This window comes from Volvox carteri (assembly GCF_000143455.1).
Source record: "Volvox carteri f. nagariensis unplaced genomic scaffold VOLCAscaffold_53, whole genome shotgun sequence".
Taxonomy (NCBI): domain Eukaryota; kingdom Viridiplantae; phylum Chlorophyta; class Chlorophyceae; order Chlamydomonadales; family Volvocaceae; genus Volvox; species Volvox carteri.
Window position 1 is genome coordinate 328,459 of NW_003307596.1, and position 21,845 is coordinate 350,303.

At 52.1% G+C, this 21,845-nt stretch overlaps 2 protein-coding genes across 2 annotated transcripts; both read right to left on the bottom strand.

Moving 5' to 3' along the window:
• Window positions 1-191: 191 nt before the first annotated feature.
• Window positions 192-9,739, bottom strand: VOLCADRAFT_106879 (uncharacterized protein). Its single transcript, XM_002955614.1, has 27 exons — window positions 9,463-9,739; window positions 9,254-9,376; window positions 7,108-7,169; window positions 6,880-6,934; window positions 6,510-6,676; window positions 6,349-6,430; window positions 6,109-6,243; window positions 5,934-6,015; window positions 5,734-5,825; window positions 5,553-5,612; window positions 5,302-5,417; window positions 5,174-5,213; window positions 5,017-5,091; window positions 4,706-4,856; window positions 4,428-4,567; window positions 4,011-4,225; window positions 3,753-3,828; window positions 3,435-3,616; window positions 2,764-2,902; window positions 2,485-2,570; window positions 2,213-2,322; window positions 1,875-2,082; window positions 1,657-1,756; window positions 1,424-1,508; window positions 1,059-1,291; window positions 857-965; window positions 192-690 (listed from the first exon to the last, which is right to left on the bottom strand). The coding sequence occupies exons 1-27, from the start codon at window positions 9,673-9,675 to the stop codon at window positions 590-592; spliced, it is 3,237 nt and encodes a 1,078-aa protein (XP_002955660.1). The 5' UTR covers window positions 9,676-9,739; the 3' UTR covers window positions 192-589.
• A 521-nt stretch (window positions 9,740-10,260) lies between these two features.
• Window positions 10,261-13,952, bottom strand: ftsZ1 (plastid division protein FtsZ1). The gene is made up of 12 exons (XM_002955615.1): window positions 13,913-13,952; window positions 13,408-13,667; window positions 13,180-13,276; window positions 12,861-13,034; window positions 12,581-12,671; window positions 12,354-12,483; window positions 12,026-12,107; window positions 11,752-11,830; window positions 11,398-11,643; window positions 11,158-11,267; window positions 10,947-11,012; window positions 10,261-10,821 (listed from the first exon to the last, which is right to left on the bottom strand). Exons 2-12 carry the CDS (start codon window positions 13,632-13,634, stop codon window positions 10,681-10,683), a joined length of 1,443 nt encoding a protein of 480 aa, XP_002955661.1. The 5' UTR covers window positions 13,635-13,667; window positions 13,913-13,952; the 3' UTR covers window positions 10,261-10,680.
• Between the last annotated feature and the right edge of the window lie 7,893 nt (window positions 13,953-21,845).

Below are 21,845 nucleotides of genomic sequence, written 5' to 3' on the forward strand. Positions count from 1 at the left end.
ATTGGGTAGGAGGAAAGGGTTTGTGTGCTACTAACGTAACAGGACCAACAACGAACTGAGTTTCGTGTTGTACCGGAACCTCGTATCAATTAAAAAGTGCCGTTGCGTGCCATAGCAAGGACACTGGTGACATCGTATCGCAACCCTCAGTGGTGCAATACTTCGGCTGGCCAGCGACACGACGGCGCCATGTTGATAGCAGTTACATATTGGTTTCAACAAGGGATGCTGACACGGCTAGCCGACCCTTTTCAAATTACACACAGGGTTCACTAAAATCTCAAATGTTGGCAGGAGCCCATGACATAGTGTTGCTGTACTGCACGTCCAATGCCGAACCTTCATGCCGCCATCGCCCAGCTGTTCGGTACAAAACTATCCTTAGACGTTCATACACGGACCACTGTGCCTGTCCTGCTTACCACACAAGTCAAAGTCCGATGTCCCTTTTAAGACACTGTAAACGCCACAGCCCACTCCCTGCGGTGCAACCCTAGGTATTTCAGGGTTGCTCACGGCACCGGCCCACAACGGATCCGTAGGACTGTAGCGCCTAAGCCTTGCCAAACTTCCTAACCACCTGGTCACATTACGCCTCTCCATCCCCATCCCCGTCAAGCCCCCAGTCATCATCCAGGTCTTCAGCCGCCACATTGCCCGCGTCTGGAACCCCGTCGCCAGCTGGGTCACCTGTGAAGGGCCGAAGGTCAGGTCAGCCATGTCGGTCTTCCCCCTGTAAGAAGGTGTGTAGCACTACGTCACTTAACGCGTTTGATTCCTTCCCAAGGCTTTTCAGTACTGCAGCGTCAAAGAATCCTGATAAGCCAAACCCCATCTCAAGGGTGTCCACACTTACCGAAGGGATCCTCGTCCTCGTCCTCCACCCCTGCCTCAGCCGCAGGTTCAGTTTCAGATGACTCTGGCGTTGCCGCCGTCGCCGGCGGCGGCGCCAGTGCGGGTGGTTCCTGAAAGCAACACCCGGTTGCAACCGCAATGTCAAGGCATTGCTGTATATCACCACTTTCCAAACCGAGTTTTGAGACTGTGGTCTCCCTTACCTCCTCTGCTTCCGCTTCAACCTCGACACTTGCATCGTCTTCCCCAGCCTCCTCGGCCTCCTCCATAAGCTCCTCCTCCTCCACAGCCTCTTCCTGCATCGCCTCAGCCTCCTCACACTCTGACACCTGCAGCCGCTCTAATAGCCTTTCTATGCCTCCTTCCACGGATCCGGCTGTGACTGCCACGGCGTCCAGATAGGCACTCGCGGGCACCGGGTTGGACCGCTGCTGACCTACATAGCACAAGACGTGTCAAACGAGATCAGGTTTAGAACCATTGCCTTGTCCGTGCCTTGTGCCGTGTACCGCGGCATGCGCCTCAGCGCAGCATGGACAACCAAACATCCAAATCAAATGAAACATACCGAGAAGCTTCTCCGCGCGTAGCGCCTCCTCTAGATGCGGGAAAAGGTTTGGATACGCCGCAGGGTCGGCCAAGGCCTCGGCCGCCTGCAAGGCATGAATTCACACACAAGGCACTTGCTGTCAACGTGCTTGGGTGATGGCTTTTAATAAGCACCAAATGCCGTGGCTTGCTTGTACAAGTGGGTAGGCGGCACAGGGCGTCCCGAAGCAGTTCCACATAAATTCTACATACCTTCGGGTTGATGGCGGCCAGGTCTGCTTTCCATTTCACAAGCGCCGGTGAGATAGAAGATGGCAAGTACGTGCGCGCGAAGAAAGCTGCCTCGGGCAACCTGGCGGACGATTCAAAGGGAATTGAATGTGTCTTGCATTTTTCCGTCCTTACAAAGTGATTCCAGCATCCATCATAGCCACCCATGCCCCACCCAAACGTTAACAGACCCTGCTCGCCTGTGGGACTCAAGCAGTAAGGAAAGGCAGTCCTCCAACCGACCGAGAAGGAATGAGGCGAGAAAAGCCACATTTGTCTTGCCGCCAGCTGTCGCGGCAGCGGCAACGGCTGCCATACCGGTGCGGTCGCCGCGTGCTGCCGCAAGCATGAGCAGGCCTGAGAAGTCTGAAGCGCGCGTCAAGCATTCCGCTGCAAGGTCCAACTTGCCTGCATGACATTTATTAGGATACAATCTTGCGTGATGCTATAACAGCAAATGCTGCAGTCGGGATAAAATGCTTTAACATACGATCAACACCTGTGACAGGGATCAGAGGTACGGCAAGGACGAGCGCACCTGCCGTCAACGCCATTTCGCCCAGCTGCTTCCATTTGGCTGTACTATCCAGCGTCACCGCAATTTCCTGCGCCACCTCCAGGTCGCCTAGCTGCACCGCTAGATCGAACCTTGCAAAATACGACGGAAGACCAGTTAGCCAAAAGCGTATGATGGGCTATAGGAGCTGCATGCGATTATGCCGCACATCTAATACCGGGACGGCTTTATCAACTCCCATTTTGCAAGGCATGAAATCTCCACAAGCTCCCCAATGTCAGAAAGCGACGTACCTGTAATCCTGGTCCGTCGCCACCTGCAACGCCGTGCTCAACATGCCCTTCGCCTCCAGGAAGCGCGCCACGCTGTTGTGCTGATCCTACACAACGTCCAAAGACAGGGAGGAGCACGATGGATGCTCGGAAATCCAATATGATAACTGATTATTACGTTACCTGTAAGACGACCAATTACCGGCCTCAGTAATGCACATCAAACCAAACTAGGAGATATTGCACCCGCTACTTAAAATGGTGCGCAACTCCTGACAAACCCTCCCTGCAACACTCCACCGTGATAACACACCGCAACCCGCAGACCTGGGGAATGCTTGGCAACAGCTCCATGGCCGAGTCCAGTTCTCCTGCCGTGATGCGTGCTTTAAATTCAATTAGGGACAGCAGAAGTGTATATGATACGATGTTGAACTCCCTGCGAATTGGGCATGCAAGAACGAGAAGTACAATAATAATTGGGGATGGGTTTAGATATGCCAGCAATGCTCTGGTCAGGCGTCATATCAGCACACCTATGTAATAAGCGATACTATGAGGAGGCCAGTCCGCAAGTCAGGCGTAATCAAAAAGCGGGACGTTTGGCGTTTGGATACCGCGCGTCTGGCCATGATGTTAATAGCCGTGGTGTAGGGAAACAAATGAATAGGATCTCACTGTGCGCGGCCCCACCGGAACTCGATCGTCCCTTTCTAGTTCCTACGGTTCTGACTGCTAAACGGGGTGCTCAAGCCAGCGCCTATCGCAGACTATCCTGAAGGCCCTTGGGCCCTCTCGTTTCGTATGGGCAGGTTAGCTCGATTATAAACTCTTGTCCATGCGAAAAACATACGCACACACACACACACACACACACCACAATGAGTTCCTACAAAGTTTACATGGAATATCATGTCCAATCACGGTGAGAATGAAATACGAAACATATTCAAGTTTATCCTCATGCTCACTTGTCGATGAGGAAGACGCGGTTCTGCGCCGCGAGATACCCCAGCAGGTACATGGGCCTATCCAGATGAACGACCGTCGTCACCTCCCCACCGACGCAGTAGTTCAGGCGCCAAGCAGTGTTGTTGTATACAAAGCATTCGCCCACCCAGACGCAGGTGCGAACCCGCTCGCTGACCTCAGCCTGTAGAGGAGTTCAAGCAATTGTTGGTCAGGACTTGCTACTGTGTGCATCCTCGCTGGGTGCCGGGCCTCATTCAGCTGCAGGATTTAGTTCAGCTGCTGAACTTCTCACCAGAAAGCAGATAGCCTTATCGCACCTGAAGGTCGAAGGCGTCGTCTACACCATCATCTCCGGCTGCGGTCCCAGACGCGAAGTGCTCCTCCACCAGCTCTCTGCGGCAGCGGTCCAGGCAACATTATTTGAGGGGGTTAACTCCTGAGCCCACTTCCGGCTAGGTAAAAGCGAGCCCCACAGTGCCGAAGCAGGCACTAATTTGCAACAGTTATAGATTGTTATTGATATCCCTCTACATGCATACTGCTGTCAAGTACTGAAGGCAGTGGTCACCACGCACTTGTTGTATTTTAGGATATAAAAGCTCGAGTCGCCCAGGATAGCCACGGTGTTGCCGCTCTCGCTCCAGTGAACCGACTTGGCTGCGACGTCGATACGGCGCACTACACGTCCCTCCCAATCGTAGAACACGATGAAGTCAGAGCCACGCACCGACACGAGTGTGCCCCCATGGATGCCCTCAGCATTAAAACCTAGCGACACACTGTGCTTCTCCTGAGGAAATGGGCGGATCATCGGGCGATTAGCCTCATTAGCGAAACAATGATTTATTGCTTACCAAGACCCCCACGTAAATACAGGTTAAGGCAACGGCGCCAAGACAGCTTAGATGGCCTGCTGATCTTCCGAGGAAGTCGAGCTGGAAGAGAAGATAGCATACAGGCGGTTCCCGGCAGCCAGAGCGCCCATGCCGAACCTGAAAGTTCTTGTAAATCTTAATCTTGCTGGGCGATTCGCGGATCGCGTAGTCGCTGCTGTCTGCGCTCCAAACGAACTCCAGGCCGCTGCCAAAAGCCTTGTTTCTCCAGGCCAACGCCGTGTAGACGATGTACTCGCCTGTAGGGCGCATGGGGCCAATAGTGCCTTCGCCATTCGTAACCAGCTACTACCTGAGTGCCTGACAACGCCCTTCTGCACCCTTGGATTTATTGGAAAGGATCCTCCACCATGCCCAGTTGTTGTATCCGCGCTTACCATCGCCACAAACAACCACGAAACGTCCGTTCGGGTTATGTTGGAGGCTCTGTGGGTAAAGATCACACGAGCCCAGGTCCTTGACCGGCAGCGGCAGCCTCTCGCCATCAACCATCTCAAAGTCCGCACCAAGGGCCTTGATATTTACCGTCTGCACGCAGGACATAAGCATTCATATCGAAAAGGCCCCGCCAACCGCATCCCGATCTTCGTTAAACTGTGCTAGCTCAACGTACCTTGCTGATGTTAGCTAGGGACATATACCTTAAGAGAAATCAACACTGGCTAGCTTCCTCCCCGCAATTACACACCTGAATTTCGTTGTGCCTGGCCCAAATAATCTTTCCGCTATTGTCCATAGAAGCAACGGGCTCGTCGCGGCCAATCTGCGGGCAAAGACGTGCGTTGCATCAACGCCATCCGCATCACCCGTCCATCCATCATGAGATGCTCAACAAGAAGCCCTACCTTCAGCATCACGACACCCTCATCGTAGCCGATGGCAATGCTGCGTCACGGGGACAACAAGGGCATCCCTATTAGCACTCCAGCACGCAAGGATACTGATGTGTGTGTACAGTGGCAAAGATCCATACCAGTTCGAGCCCTTGCAATAGCCCAGACTCCAAACGCGCTCCATGCGGTGGTCCAACGTGTTTTCCAGGCGATACGTCGTGCTGTGCCACAACTTGACGGTTCCATCCTCAGAGCCCTACGGCGATAAGACAGACTGATATAAGATCTTATGCAGTCAAATGCACTTCTAACTCTGGCCTCAGGCTGCACCATCTACATTTCGCCCAGCAAGCATCTTTTACAAGTCGAGAAGGACCCAGCAGTTTCGTACCGTGACAATGATGGGAAGCTCCGGATGGAAGATGGCAGAGGAGATATTGTGCGCGTGGCCCTGCATTTGCGACGCAGGACGTAAGCATTGGAACCTCCATGTAACTACTCGCTCAAGGAAAGCGCAGCTGGAACGGAGAGGCCCCATGCACAAGAACTCACAAAACGCAATTTTGCCTTACCTCCAGGGTCGTGACGCAGGCCTTCGTCTGATAATCCCAGACTTTGACAAGCCTATCGTCCGCGCCGCTGATCAGGTACGGCCGATCGCCACCTGAGGAAAGGAATGGAATGCCACACCTTGTACCAGCACCCTTTACCGAAAGTCCACCTCAGAAAGCAGCAGCAGGAGCAAGCCAACAGCCCATCCTTGAACACCCACCTGTGAAGTAATCCACGCAGTTTACCCCTTTCTCATGCCCCTCCAGCGTGAAGTTAGGGGTAGGCTGGCCCAGGCTCCACACCTGCGGATATGATTGCAATCAAAATGTCACTCACTTCTTACTTAGACAGCAAACGTGGTCACGCGTTTTTCTTCGCAAATTTACAAAACGTACCTTAATCGTCCGATCCAGCGACGCCGAGGCGAACGTGTTGGTATCCTTTGGGTTGAAGGACACTTGCATAACATAGTGCGAGTGCCCCTCAAACACCTGGACGCAATTCCACCCCTGCAGATCGTGTAAGGGCAGCTGTCATTGCAGACCGATGACTTCATTAAGCAACAGAGAGACGCCCCTACTCCGGTTGTCAGGATAGTTGGCTAGGCTATGGGTGTGTGAACTTAGGCCGTTTACCTTCTCCCAGTCCCAAAGCTTGATGAGCATATCGTCCGACGAGGTCAGGATGTACGGCATTGTCGGCGAAATGGCGATGCATCTGTTGGCGATACGTGGGCATGTGCAAACGTTCAAGAGGCTTCTTAGAAGTAATTGACTAAGGGCACCATGAAACGTACCTGATGTAGTCTGTGTGAGCTTCGAATGTCTTAACTTTATCCATGGTGTTGTAGTTATACACCCGAATGAACATATCATCCGAGCCTGTAATAACCCATTGCTTCCGAGCGACGAATTTAGAGGCACGGACAGGAAGTTCTGTCACCTCAAACGACTTGACCAGGGTCTGCAGTGGGAGAGCACTGGTGAATGGCTGTGAGCTCCGTAGCACCCGAACTAAGGCAGGGCCACCCGAGCAGTCTGCCGCAGCTGTGACTTAATTCAGTTTGCTGCCTGCTTCCCGAATGGATAACCTGTTATTTCCCCTAGGATGCCACACAGAGCTCTTTGACACGCCCGAGTCACAGATAAAAGTGCCAAGGGGCTTACCTGGTCCATGTAATTCCAGATGTACACATTGCCGTTATACAGATTCGCCAAAATCCTGGAATGCAGGGTGAGGAATGTCTCGGCATAGGCCAAGCAGCCTGGCGCAGGATGGAGCAGGCTGATGGCAACACGTGCGCCTTTCCCCCCACCACGTCTAAGCAGGAGGCTTATGCTAAAAAATGGAAAGGACTGCTTGGCTACTTCTGCGGCTCCTGGTTTTGGACTCACCAAGGCTCCGTGGGGTGCACATCAACACCCTTTACACGGTCCGTCCGCTGGACCAGCTGCTTCTGCAAGCAATTACATATTCAGCTGTTAGCATCGTAGAGAGTAATTAGAAACCTAAGAGTCGACCAACTATACCGTTGCATGAGACGAGCCCGATGGGAATAAGCATAAGCATCAACGCAACCATAACTGCTAACCTTTATCTCCAGCCGAAGCGGCTTGAGTCCAATTGTGCGAAGTGCGAAAGCGGGACGTGTAAGCGTAAGCAGATCAAGATGGGCAACCGCCGAAAGCGCTCTACACACCTACTATAACCAGCTTACCATTTTATCAACCTAAATCCTTAGCGCCTTAGTGATTAGGGTCGCCTCTCGTGCAGAGTGCACGAGGACGAAGATGGCTACCCTGACCAATTGCAGCAAGAAGTCAACACAAAAGGAACTTACAAAAATTACCACCTAAGCATTGGCTATCTACTTTGCAGTATGCACACTATGAGGATGCGTGAAACAGGAAGTACCACCCTTGTACGGCAAACGCTGTTTTCTATTGGTAAGCTGCACATTTTCAGGTTACTTTACACCTTGTATTGACACATATTTGACACTGTACCCTTGGATGTTCATCGCGGAGGCCTTGTAATCCTTGCACGCGTTTCCTTTCGTGGCGCCTAGGCAGAAGACTTGCGATGACTGCGAACGTGTGCTGGATTGGATGTCTGTCATTTTTGTTGAGTTGGATGTCTGCCTGGTGATGTTACACATGCATGCATCTTGACGCATCTCCTGCTAGCAACCGTTTAGGGTGCTGCTTGGCTTCGGAGGCTGCCGTTTCACGGCGTCAATGACGATGACTGCGCCACATGTTACAAGGAATTGCGATTGATCCTCTCTACTTACGCCCTCTAACCTAACGCCCTGTTGTCACAAGCAGAGCAACAAATCTGCAAGCATTAGCAACCCAACATCTGTATCGCTCCACTCTACACCCCTGACGTCGCCCGCACACAGCTTTGCTGTAACAACAACTTTTTGCAGAGCAGTGAAAATCACAGGCAGAACTTCCAAACGCTCAAGTCCCCGTGGACATCTGAAAAGACACGTCTGAATTAAAATCACAATTGAGTGTCGACACAGCAATTCCGAATCCCCAAGCGCACATGACATGGCGCGCCCATAGCGTTAAGACCCGACGGGAACAAGCTGCAAACATAGCTAGCATTCTGAGTCTTGGTACGTCTCTCAGTATATCGGTGCATCGCACTCATGTATACGGCCGCGTATGCACGCCACGAGGGCCAAGACTGCCATGCGAAACTGAAGTTGCACGACCACCAAACAAAACACAACGAAGCAAAGTTTTATATAACAGGTGTATACACGACGAGTACTTTACAAAAAATACTTATTGCATAGCGTACATTATCAGGTATCATACGTTAATACAACACGTGAGGGCCCAGAAATGCAGGTATGCCCCGAATGCATGAAAGAAGCAACATGCTCTAGCATTCAGATCTTCTCAGAGGACGAACAATGCTGGTGAAATCCCCCTTTCTAAAGAAACATGTGGGCATGCATTCCAATCCGGATCCTCCTGCACCTGGAAATCGGAAACCACAATCGGAGCTAAAAGGAATGCTGCATATTCCCGTGCTGGTGCCCTTGCAAAGCCAGCCCCAAACCACCCCTTCGTCAGTTCATACGTTGGTATACCTGCGGCACCAACTCTATATGCAAGTTAGGTGTGCTTAATCCGGAATATGAACGCCGATCACGCAGCATTCAGCAATGACCACAGGACGTGAAGCTTCCCGTGACCACATTATGAAAGTAAGGCCACCGCAAGCGTATACCGAACACCAAACGTCATTCCGAAGAAAGTACTACGGGAATTTTGAAACCCAGAAACCTGGCAAGGAAGAGCGGAAAGCTGGCGACCAACGCAAACCTCAGCGGTGACCAGCGAAGAGCAGCTCGTTCAACACCTGTAAAAGTATTCTTTGTCTTAGATGGGATCATGAAAACTCGTAAGCCCAGAGTCAACGCCCAGAGGCAACACCCATGAGCAACGATAACTGGAATTACATCGCGGAGGCTTACATACAGACACTAGAGAAGGTTCCGAGAGACCATTCGCTCCTTACCAGCGCGATTATTGTGGCTGTAAACGTTATCCCAAGAGCAGTGAACGGGTCTTGGTCGTGAGCATATACGCAGTAGCCAGTTACAATCATTGCACCTATTCCAGTCGAAGTGATGTCATAGCGCTGCATAAGGGAACACAGGCTTTACAGATATGTGCAAGGGTATGTGATGCAGCGGGTAAAGGAAAAGGCGCCTATTTGATCTTTACCCTTAAGAATGTATTAACAGCCGCTTGAGCGTTGCGCAGAGGGTCTTGCAGTTCAGCACGGATAACCGTGCCAGTCCTTGTCAATGCCTTGCGCCGAGCCATGCACGACCGGAAAAATACAGGCCGAACCAAGCCAAACTGGCGCTGAACACTAGGCGCGCAAGATCGTCGAAAAATGTTCTCATGGTAGCGGTTAAGGTTCGCTGTTGCCATAGCTTGCTTAAAGGAGCGAAGTAAAGTTCGTGTGTAACCTAAGAGACCTCACGAAAAAATGAAACCAGTTATAATATATAAACCACCATACAGTGTTGGAAAATGTGCGGAATGAGAAGGAAGATTCGGGTCTTGCATCTGGATTTCCTGGTACGGAAGCTAGTATAATCCAAATCATGTGGGGCGCAACTTTATCGAAGTGTGCGTTAGAAGCATATCACTGTTCCAGCGTCCTTGAACTGGCGGTCTTCTACCAAAGTGAAAGTCCTGTGTTCTTGACCCGGGGGACTAAAAACGCGTGAACTTATCAGCTGACACTTTCGGATCCCCGTCCGTCATCATGATCAGTCCTATCACAACTTAAGCTGCAAGGCCCATTGACATTGGCCCACACGTATTAGTCTCCACTGCTAAAGTTAACCGTAACCTTTAGGAAGGCCCCTGCGCTGCTGGCCCTCAGTAGGTTCCCTGGCGATCTCAACGAGATGCGAATCCACCGACGTCGACAGGGACATCGGCCTACGAAGACTTCACAGCGAAAGCGCTGCTGTTCTCACATTAAGACGCATGCTCAGAAGAGGATACCTCTCTCATTCGACATTACAGGATCTAATGCTTCACAGTATAATCACCACACCATCTCTCATTGTTAGGCAACTAATCAAACTACCGAAGTGTCAAGCCTGAGTGTACCTAAGAGCACTTTCCAACACTCATGAATGCTTTAGCAACTTGCTCTTGCGAACATTTCATAGTGGAAGCTACGTGAGTTTTCACCCTGGTTTCTTGGGGTATCGGACCAACCGCAACTGAAAACATTTAAACAGAACAATGTATAAGCAGTTATATAAAGTGAATGGTATAGGTGGGTCACGGTCTTATGTTGTTCCTCGTCTGTAACGTAAACAAATTTCAAAGCCCCGCATTCCGCGGTCAAACAGCTCTCAGCGTTCACCCTCTCACAACCATCAACCAAGCAACTCCATGCCAACTAAGAACACTGCTTTAGAGGATGCTGCGCCCAAGGAAGTCCAGCTTTGCGCGGTTGGGACGGCTCCAGGGCAATTGCGCAGGGGTCCCAACTGATGGCTGCGACTGCGTTGGTGTGGGGGGATGCGGGGGCGGGCCCATGCCGCCGGGTGCAGCCTGCGCAGAGGGGGATGGTGATGACGTGGGGGGTGATTACAGTGAGCATGTTAAGAACGCGAAAGCTCATAGGAAAAGAGCATTGCAAGCGGCAATAGTAAACCAGAAGGGCACCTGCGTCATACCTTAGCGCCTGCGCCTGATGCGGATGTGGAGAGCCCGTTCACCGCAGCACGACGCTGTTGCCGGGCCTGAATTCAACCCGAGGGCCGCGGCAAGGCATGTCGTGAATGTATAAAACCTCAGGTTTGGACATCAGGTTTGGAATTTTATCGATCTTCACCCCTACTGTACTGTAAGCTGTCGATAGTGCTTAAATACAGAGTCGCAGCACACCTGTTGTTGCGAAGAGTTACCGCCACTGAGCAATTCGTTCTCGTAAGTTGGCGCGAAGCCGGTCGCAATGATCGTGACATGCAGCTCACCGTCGTACTGCTCGTCCACAACTGCGGTGCAGAAACAGCGCGTGCACACTCTCATAAATGGGCATATAACGAGCCTCTTGTGGTAATCCAAAACAATTGTGGCTCCCGAGGAGCGAAATTGGATTGAAGGGCAACGGTATCTTGCACCCACCTGCTCCAAAGATGATGTTGCACGATGGATCCGCAAGCGCCGTCACCACCTCAGAGACCCGGTTGACCTCGGCGAGGGTAAGATCCCGACCGCCGGTGATGTTGTAAACAATGCCTGTTGCCTTCTCAATACTGCGTTGAATGAGAGGAGCTGACGTTGCAGCCATGGCCGCCTGCTCAGCACGATCTGGGCCGCCTGGAGTTATCGTGGCCGTCGATGCCGCACCAACACCAAGCATCGCCGTCCCTACAAATTAGAACACCATCAGGATGATTACATCCATCGAGTCTTGCGTGGTAAGGAATTGGGGGTTCCTTAACAAGGGAAAAAACAGATGATCGAGGCTTGACGTACCACTGTTGGACATGATTGCCTTGACGTCTGCAAAGTCAACGTTGATGAGACCGGGCACCGTGATGATGTCGGAAATGCCCTGTAAACAAGAGGCCATGAGGTGTGGTTCAACTCATGCTGCAAGGGTATTCTAGGTCCAATGGTGAACCACGGGCGCTCGTCGTAAGTGCCATCAGCAGCCAGATGCTTGCAACTTCGCAACAGCATTCAGCGCATCATAAGCGCATACAAATCCGAAAAACACTGGGTAGATCTCTCCTGATTGCCTACTGACCTGCACACCTTGCCTTAGCACGTCGTCAGCCAACGCAAAAGCGTCCTGAAGGGCGGTGCTGGCAGAGGCGACGTCCAGCAGCCTGTCGATGCGGCACAATACACGAGCACTCCCGTGATAATTGTTAAGTTGACAGCCGCACAAACAGTTGGCGTGTCGCTCCAATCAGGAAAAAGTCTAAGATAGATTCGGACATGGGTGCTTCAGATGTTGATGGCGTTGTGCAACAGCTGTTGTATGCATGAAGGAGCCCCGACATGCATCAGACAGGTTCGTGGGGTCTTGATCGCGCCCTCCGGAAGGCCGATCGGCAACGTAGCAAACGCACCGATCGTTGGGGATGACGATGACGCTATCCACCGCAGCGCGGAGCCCCTCGATGCCTTCCAGCGCTTGACCGGCACGACGGCGGCCCTCGAAGTTAAAAGGATACGTCACAACTCCCACGGTCAAGATGCCTGCACGGGTCCGATGCGGCAGGGAACCGATAGTACTCTTGCTATGATTCACCACGTATCAGCCAAAGGATGGCGTCATGCTAATACGGCAGCTCACCCAACTCCTTGGAGATTCGGGCCACCACCGGGGCAGCTCCAGTGCCTGTGCCGCCACCCATACCCGCCGTAATGAAGACAAGATCCGCGCCCTGCACCAGCACATCCCGTACCAATGTTAAGGCGTACGCCAATCGCGCATTTCACCTATCTTCATCGCTCCAGACCCAACATATTCGGGGGAGGGCCGTGAAACTGTCGTGGTCCCGTACCCAAAAAGCAGCTTTGCCCACGTCCAGATTAGGAAGAAACAATGTGATTCAGTCACGCAGGGAGCCCACCTGCACCATCCGCCGAAGAGCATCCTCGCTTTCAAGCGCAGCCTGACGCCCTAGTTCAGGGTTGCCGCCACAGCCCAGTCCGCGGGTGAGCTCCGTGCCGATCTGGACCTTGTTCAGGGCCTGATGAGCCGCAAGCGCTTGAGCATCGGTGTTTATGGCCCAGAACTCGACTCCCTGTCGTGGACGTGTGGTTGTCGAAAAAAGTTTGGCAGCCAAGTTATCGGTGCGGCATTTGATAAAATGTTCAGGTGCGAACATTATTGGAAAGCTACGGTTGATTATAGTTCTGCCAATTGATAGAACGCCCTGTTTTTCGTACCTGAAGGCCGCTGCTGATCATACGGTTCAGGGCGTTGCCACCACCACCGCCCACTCCGATCACCTTGATGCGTGCATCACCGCCAAAGGGCGTATACCTGTGAAACCGAATCGTAATATCAGAAACAACCTTAAGGTGCAAGGTCTTCGTCTTCCTATATGGTGGTCCTATGGTGGTACATGCTAAGGATGTTTGACCCAACGCAACAAAAACATGTCGCCAACGCACCCGGTGCTAGCAACTGTCATGCTCTCGCGCCCAGGCCTCCGATGACATGGCATTACGTGGGTGAAAGTCGATGTTCGGGCTGCGTTGCTATGTGATGTCCCAACTGCCGGGCAAAGCCAATTTCCGATAGTTTGCGGCATAGCACATGACCGGATGTGGGGTATGCTGACTGTTGGGCACGTGTTGCACGCTGCTCGCTTGGTAAGGACTGAACCAGCAGCGAGCATCTTCGCTATATTGAACTGACCGGCAAAGTACACCTGCGACAGATCACAGAAACGACATAGAGACATGATTCCATATGAAATGAAACTGAAAATGTAATTTAAATGTAGCGGTCAGTGGTATGGATTCTAGCTCTGAATGCGTGGAGCCAAGTTTGACCTCCTGCTCCAGAAAAGCAGAGTTGCTGTTTGCATTCAGACAGGGGCACGTGCACTTCTGGTTGGTGAGAAGGAAGGTCCTTGCTTGAGGTCCTTGATTTCTTCGCAGAAGGCGACCCTACCTTACGGGACAGAAAAGGAGTCGAAGACGGCTATGATGATCTCTGGAACGCAAGCACTAAATCTTTTACTCGTTTACAGTTTAATAAAAACTCCAGAGAAATGGGGTGGACACATACTTGGCTCTCAAATTTACCGCCAAAACGCGGCTTCGGAACCACAACGTACAACCGTTTTTACAGGTCGTTTGCAGGCTGCAGCCAGTAAGTCGCATCGTCGGGACTCTTCACATATGATTTGCTTGTGCTATTCAACAGACAAACCTGATGAGCAAATAGACGCTTTTGATTGTGTGCGTCAATAGAGCACTTTAACGCCGCCTTCGTTTCGTGAGAAACAAAGAATCAAGTTTGATTAATTTTCTCAGGAGGTTTACCCAGGGGCAAGGGAAGACAGCCGGCAACCTTCAGACTTGTTCTGTCCAGCATGCTCCTCATGCAGTTACTGTGCTGGTAACTTGATGGAAATCCACAGAAGCGGCGCACTATGGCTGTTGAGGGCGACAATATAGGTGGCGACATGTGCTCAGACCAACACTCTTCAGCACCAAACTTTGCGTGTCCTTCCACTGCGAGGACGAGTCCTAGATTGTCCTGCCCTTCTTCCACTTTTCATGGCGCACGTTAAGACGCATCCAATGATCAGTGGGCACATCAGGTCGCCCATCTCACCATCCAAATAAATAGGGCACCTGGGCAAGTACCGTGGGTTCTTAGGGACATCTGCGATGGCGCGACTGTGTGAAAAAAGTAGACTGGGCCGCGTAAGACTACAGCGAGATAGCGACGAAGTCCGGATTCAACCGGAATACATACGCTGTCCATTGAGCGATAGCCATGGCTGTAGCAATGCCGGACAGCTGCGCTGTCAGCCGGTGGGCAAGCGCCATCCATGCAAACACCATAACAGGTTGGCCGCCACCAAGGTTTTCAGCCCAGAAATACCAGGCTACGGCAGCTTTGCCCGCATAACTTATCAGGAAAATTATGCTCTACACGTCCCTCACATGCACCAGACGATTTGGGCTATGCGGTACAGAGCCAAAACAGGGCCCGGAAACACTGTCTTAACCCTTTCGGGAAGCTCGCACTCCTTCCGAGGTGTAACACACACACACACACACACACACACACACACACACACACACACACAGCATCCAGCAAGTCCAACCCTGTCGACAAGTACCAAAAGTGCTGAAAAGACATTCGTCCAAAAAATATTTCGGGTAGACAAGAAAGCAGTACCGCACAGGATGGCACGCATAGCTCCTGCCTAATGCCTCTATCTTATGTCCCGTGCCCTAGTGCAACTCCAGACGACCCAAACCAGATAGAACCGGACTCCTATCTGAACAGTGCTGTTACTGTACTATGGACAATCAAAGCCCCTTACAGTAACAACGGACCGCCAAGCGTTTGCTATGCTTTTATGCACATACATGCACGCATGTGAGCTAAGTTTTAACGCATGAATCATTACTGTAATGTTCCCTACTTGCGAATCTCAGAACGCTGCTCCTTAACCAGCTAGATCGTCAAGTCGCTCGTGGACATGTACCACAGTATTCGTTGGCCCCTGGCAGCTGGCCTGCTAGTCACGCAGACACGCGGACGCACTCCATCGGCGCTGGCGTCAAGTCTGGAATCATTCAGCCAGCGTTCTCGACAAGACGCGACGCCAACAGACCGAGGAGCGTCAGGCACGGAGATGAATATGGCTAATTATCCTCTATCAAGCTCAGTTTTGGCTATGATGCGAAGGAACTAACTGTTTCATACAAGTCGTTAAAGCAAGAACCATCAAACTAACAAATTGAATGTTGAGTAATTAAATGACACCACGTGACAAGCCATGTTTGGATAACGGCGCTCAGGAAACAAACCCCCCGAGAGCTAAACCCTTGGTATGCACAACAAAGCCCGGTTCAGGTTCGTCTGTTAATATATTCGCACACGGTGAGTAGCAGCTTACAGTTGCCGTTGTTTGTTAACCATCCATCCGCCGCCGTTACATCCTCCACACACGCACATTTGAAAGGCACAATTGAGGATAGACATAGCTCTGGGAGGGTTCCGTATTTTCCGGGTGTAGAGGTGAAAGAAGCCCTGAGGGCCGATTACGGAGGCGTTGCACTGTACGTTCGGGAGTCACTCACGCGGGGTATTACGATAGTACGCATAGACAACCACTTGCCAGGGTGCGAGGTCATATGGACGCGCATTAGCCTTTCTGCAGGTGGTAGTCTCCTGATGGGAGCCTGCTACCTCGCACCACAGACGTCCAGGGTCTACCAGGATGGTGGAGGCACCGTATCACAGCGCATGGCGGCAGCGGCAACAGATAGGGCATCCAAAGCGCCATTGCCGTGCCGAACATACCGCTTTCTTTCTTGGGGCCATGTGTTCGCATGCTGCATGAGTGAGGTTGCAGTGGGTTCGGTTACGTCACCGGTGCTGTCCGCACACAAACGCTGTATTGGCTGCTGAGTAGTGCGGTTAAGCGTTGACGTAGACACGGCCATGTCGGCCTGAAGACCTTCCCTAAACAACAGACGGCGACCGAGATTGAGTGAGCTGATGGACGCGACGCACACAACATCCCACACACACCCATAAACGGAGGTCGGTGGAATGCCCAACCACAAGTTAGTCCGGTTAAAAAGGTCTGGAAACTCTAGTTCGTTCTGCAGAGCCTCACGAAGAGCCAACGCGATAGTACAGTCCCATAAATGATGCCGACGATCCCCACAAACCATGCGCACACCACACGGACGCAAACCAGCAGGGACGCCTCTTTAACGTTGGGCCCTATGCATAGGAAAGGCAGGGAAACCATCAAGAGCTAGCCGCCAAAGGGCTTCTTTATGCTCGTTATCCCACCGAAGTCGCCACATGCGCGACAGAGCCCGACGGAGGTGTTGGCCAAGTTGTCCGACGATAAAACGATATCAACAGCATCCAAAATAAAATCTTCATGTTTTTCATCAAGGGTCCGTAAAGAAGGTGCCATTTACAAAGTCGTCGCAAACTTAACAGTTAATTGGGAGAAATGAGCTAACACTTGACCAAACCTCCAACCCAAGCTCTTGACTATTCTTTTCCAGGCCTCTTGCGGAGGGGGTATTTCATGGTTTCCGTCATGCATAGCCACTCTCGCCGCTATCGTCCATAGCGGGGGTAGGCTGTTGATAAGTTGCGATATGCGCGTTACGGCGGTCGCCCCAGACTGACAAGATCCCGGCAGGGGAGGCCTCGGAGTGAGCCCTAATATCCCCCGTACAACAATAGTACGAAAACGGTTCGTACATTGAAGGTGTTGCACCTCAGTGAAGCCCTGTACACCAACCGTGCACACCAAATTCCAAGTAGACGACAACAGTGTTTTTAAAAGTGGTTACTAGTGACCAAGTGATTACTGAGAAGATAATTCCCTTCCAGAAGGTGGTGACTAGGAAATCTTTTGAGTCACCTGCCAGTAACCAGGTGGTCGCCAAGAAATTGGGCCACAGACCCCCGTAGTGACCATCTAAAATGTTTTTGACGCTTGGATGGGGGCGGTGATGCTTCGGCTCGGGAACACGTTGCCGTACATAGAGTCAAAGTTGATGAAAGCTTGCTCAGACGTCTTGTTGACAAGTGAAGTTGGATCTTCGGATGCATGGTTCTATGGGCCTCCTGTTCAGCATACTCGCTGGGGAAAATATTGTGTCAGGTGGTTACCAAGGAAAACCCCCACAGTAACCACTTGGTCACTAAAAAATTATCACGGTGAAAAGTTTTAAAAACTCTGGACGACATAGCAATGAAACACCGCACGGCAATACCTACGCATATTCCGAAGATCACGAAATTGCTCGTCCAACTGAGCGTCATTTAGCTAAGGGTTTCCCCAAAGCGGGATATGGTAACACCAAGGACCCGGAGCTAAATGTTGCGCATTCAGAAGGACACGACGTGGTAGGGAAGTCAACGCTGTTAGAATCCGTGTTGATGCCGGGCAATCATTCGGCACTGGCCTACCTAAGATAGTAGTGACACGGCCATCTCGTACATCTCCGCTAACGGCCAGCAGACATAACGGATGGGCCGCCGGGTGGATATGACGCAATATTGCCAGTAATACCCGAGTCCACAGGGGGGTAGTTTCCAACATTCCAAACATACTGAAACATTCCGAATATACTGGTACCACGCGACCATTGCCACCGGGAGATCACGGGATCAAGACCTATCGGGGTCGAAAATCCTTCCGGTGGTGGAAGGTGTTGCGCCCCAAGGTTGATGACCGATGGTGACCTTGATTAAAATTATCCTGCGAGCCGACCAGGAATGGGGTTGGGCCGCTGTCGACCCGGCAGATTCTGTTGGATGCTGGTGGTGGGTGCTGAACCTGAGCGATCCTCTGAGAAGTTGACTAGGGTGACTGGATGCGGGTGCCCCGAAATACCAGGGTTTCGCAGGGTAGCTGCCACGGGTGAAGATATACCCCCCTGTTTCACACATCATACCAAGGATTGCACGAATAGATAAACAAGCAAAACGAGCACGCAGATGTTCGTGCAGAGGAATGAGACCGAAACTCCCAATGGCAGGGGGAAACGGCATGTATGCGACTCCCACACCCGACGCACGTCCCGAGCAATGTCCCGAGCAGAAGGCGGCTGACGCCTGTCAATAACGGCCGCACAGTCTCCCAGCAGGTTATTCATAGAGGTGATGCTAGGTGCCCCTATAAACTCCAAGTGGTACAGGACTCTACTAACGCTATAACCTGATACCGCAAAAGACCGACTAACAGCTGATAATTGCATCCCAGCAACTAGCTCCAAGCTATTCCGAACTGGTGAGAGCGGAACCGACTGCTGTTCGTGCGAGGGCCTATCTGCGAAGCGAACCCCTAGGGTTGTAGCTACTGAAAGCACCCTGAATCCGCCAACTTCTGTACCTACATGTGGCAGCTGTTCAACCTCGCCTGCTACCCGTTTAAGTCTCCCACAGAAGCTGCCACTTCAGTCAAGTTAGTAACCGGCAACACCAAATCGGTACCAATTGCATTCGCTGGTGGTGTGTCCGCTGGGTCTTATATTGCGGGTGAACGTGCCAAGCGGCAAAAGCTCAACCTTGCGATTGTTGAGCCTTTGTCCCGAGGCTGCGTGACAAGTCGGGTGTCGGCTTCCTTGAAGCCGGAAAAAGGGCGGGCCCCCCTGCATCCGTACAGGCCCGTAGCTAGCACGGCACGTGTGACAATTGATGGGTAGTGTCACTGCGGTGGGAGATGTGCTTTGTTGCAGCAGTACTGATGGTGTGGGAGCTAAGCTTGCACCGGCGGAATCGTCAGCACCGCCTGCACGCTCCACGCGAATTGCATCCATCCCGGGTGCATGCCGCATGGACAGTGTGGCAGACCGCAAGTCGGAATGCCCGTGCGGGCAAATTGGTAACGCAAGCTGAGTGAAGTTCGGTGCTGTCTGTGATGTTTATCCCCGAAGCGCCAGCGGCCTCAGCAATCCGCCCCACAGCCGCGAGCTTCATCGCGGCACACCGCAAGTCTTCGGAGGCCCCGTGCATTGGCCAAAGTAAATGTACAAACAAGCAGCTTGTGTATTTCATAGAGAATTGAAAGCAAATTATGTTGGCCTGCTGGTGGCAAGTCGGATTGCCCATGCCGGCAAATGGTAACGCAAGCTGGGTGTTCGAGTTATCATACGCCGTCATCTCAGAATTCCATTATGAGATACGCAGCAGCTTTCGGGATGAAATTTAGCGCGAGAGGCGTTGATGTGACTTTTGAGGTCGGTGAATGGAGGCAGCTAAACTTGTTTGTGCTCATACGGTCTTTGTTAGCTACATGCGAGATACCTTGCAATAGAGAATGCTGTATAGTACCGATAACGTGTTTCAGCCGGGTGAAATATTATGTTTGGTCCGTTACACACTCAAGGCCTGGGAGTTCGAGTTATCATACGCCGTCATCTAAGAATTCAAATATGAGATACGCGGTACCTTTCGGGATGAAATTTAGCTTGAGAGGCGTTGATGTGACTTTGGCCTCGGTCAATTGAGGCAGCCAAACTTGTTTGTGCTCATACGATTTTTGTTGGCTACATGCGAGATACCTTGCAATAGAGAATGCTGTATAGTACCTATAACGCGTTTCAGGCGGGCGAGATATTATGTTTGGTCCGTTACAGACACACACACACACACACACACACACACACGGACATGGGCAATCCTACAGGTCGGGGCCCCCCTGGGCGCTTCGCGCTGGGGCCCCGCCCAAAAAACATCCATGACCGCTTTGAAGCGGGGAATGTCCGCTAGGCGACGCAAAAAGACTCCACAATCATCCGCATACTGTGACGCCGCGAGGAGGATGTCGCGCAAACTTATGCCGATTCGTTGATATTGAAGCCAAGTTAGTAATGCGTTTGCTGGCGCGAGGTAGAGGATGGGGGCAAGCGGACAGCCTTGCCTGACGCCAGCCGCTATAAGAACCCAGTAGGTAAGGTAACCATTGACAATCGCCGCTGATCACGTACTGGTATGCAGACGTCGAACCCACGCAATAAGGCCTGCGCCTACCCCCAATTCACACAGACATGCGTACAGAAAATCTCTATCAAGAGTGTCGTAGGCTTTGTAGAAGTCAAGGAGAGCTGCCACACAAGTACGGCGCTCCACACGGAGAAGCGCGGGCAGAAGTTGTCGGAGGAGCACACTATCCGCGATTCGCCTGCCCGTGAGGAAGGCTGTCTGCTCCGTGTCTATGACTCGGCTAAACAGCGGCAGAAGCCGTTGCTTGAGGACACGTGCGAGAGTGCGATAGTCTGTACCTAGCAGAGTAATGGGTCTATAACTTCGTGGCATGGTATGGTCATCCGCTTAAAAAAAGATGAAATGATGCCGTCCAGGAAGCCTTCCGGGACCCTATCCAGATGCCCCATGGCTGTAAAAACGGCGGCCAGTAAGGGTGCACTGTTAGTACGCTGGTATATTTCCACCGGTATTCCGTCAGGACCTGGAGCTCGGCCCAGAGTTGCCGCCTGGAGAGCGGCTTGCACTTCCTCTACTCCTGATGACCTGCGCTCCAGCCCTTGACGCGTCTTCTGGTGTGCACGTCCTGCCCCTTGCACGAAGCGCTTGGGAGACACGTGTCCGTGCATCTGGGTCAATATGGGGCTGTACTCCTATTTGTTGCCAATAATCCGCCATGATATTAGGAAGCTGTTGTAAATTGCTACACAGCTTACCAGTTACAAGTTACAAGTTCCGCACACAAGTGCGGGTGTGTCCGTAAAAGCCGGGGGGGCCATGGACGTTGTATTGGTATTGATGCGGGTACGCGGGAGGTCATCTTCATTCTCCCTCGTCCGCTTCAGGGCGAAGCGCCTCAGCGCGACGTGCCTGGCCTCCCAGATTTCCGAGAGGTACCTGGCCAATGCCAGGGGTGGCGCCTCAGTCATAGTGGTGCGCATGCTGCGCCCCGTAAGGACTAGGTCACCATCATACTTAGCCCGTATGCTCTTGTAAGCGGGACATTCTTCGAAAACATGCAACTCATCTTCAACCGCTCCACAGTCACAAAGCCTGCAGGTACGCGCGGTGCGCTCACGCCCATTAGGTCTATTAACCTCTAACTCCCAACAGCCTAACCGAAAACGCATGAGCACATGATGAAGTCGCTGGGGCATGGTCCCTTTAGTGTGCTCCAGCCAATCAAGACGCGCACCCCTTGACGGGGCAGCTCCCATCCAGTTCATATAGCGACACGCCTTGGCTCCGGTAATTCCTATGGGGAAGACGCGGGGGTCACCCAAGGTATTCGGGCACTCCCACCGAGCATCAAGCCGCTTGGCAAAAACCTTAAGAATGCTCTCGACTGGCAATTTAAGGGTGGTGTAGTACGATATAAGATCATTACCGCGCGTATTAG

Excerpts from the sequence above, each read along its gene's own strand:
- ftsZ1 (XM_002955615.1), bottom strand. The coding sequence starts at position 13,634 with ATGCTCGCTGCTGGTTCAGTCCTTACCAAGCGAGCAGCGTGCAACACG. Across the intron at positions 13,277-13,407 it reads ATGACAGTTGCTAGCACCGG|GTATACGCCCTTTGGCGGTG; the intron begins GTGCGTTGGCGA and ends TCGGTTTCACAG. Across the intron at positions 13,035-13,179 it reads TGATCAGCAGCGGCCTTCAG|GGAGTCGAGTTCTGGGCCAT; the intron begins GTACGAAAAACA and ends CGTCCACGACAG.
- VOLCADRAFT_106879 (XM_002955614.1), bottom strand. The coding sequence starts at position 9,675 with ATGGCAACAGCGAACCTTAACCGCTACCATGAGAACATTTTTCGACGA. Across the intron at positions 6,244-6,348 it reads AGCTTTGGGACTGGGAGAAG|CTGCCCTTACACGATCTGCA; the intron begins GTAAACGGCCTA and ends CTGCAATGACAG. Across the intron at positions 5,092-5,173 it reads AGGGTGTCGTGATGCTGAAG|ATTGGCCGCGACGAGCCCGT; the intron begins GTAGGGCTTCTT and ends CTTTGCCCGCAG.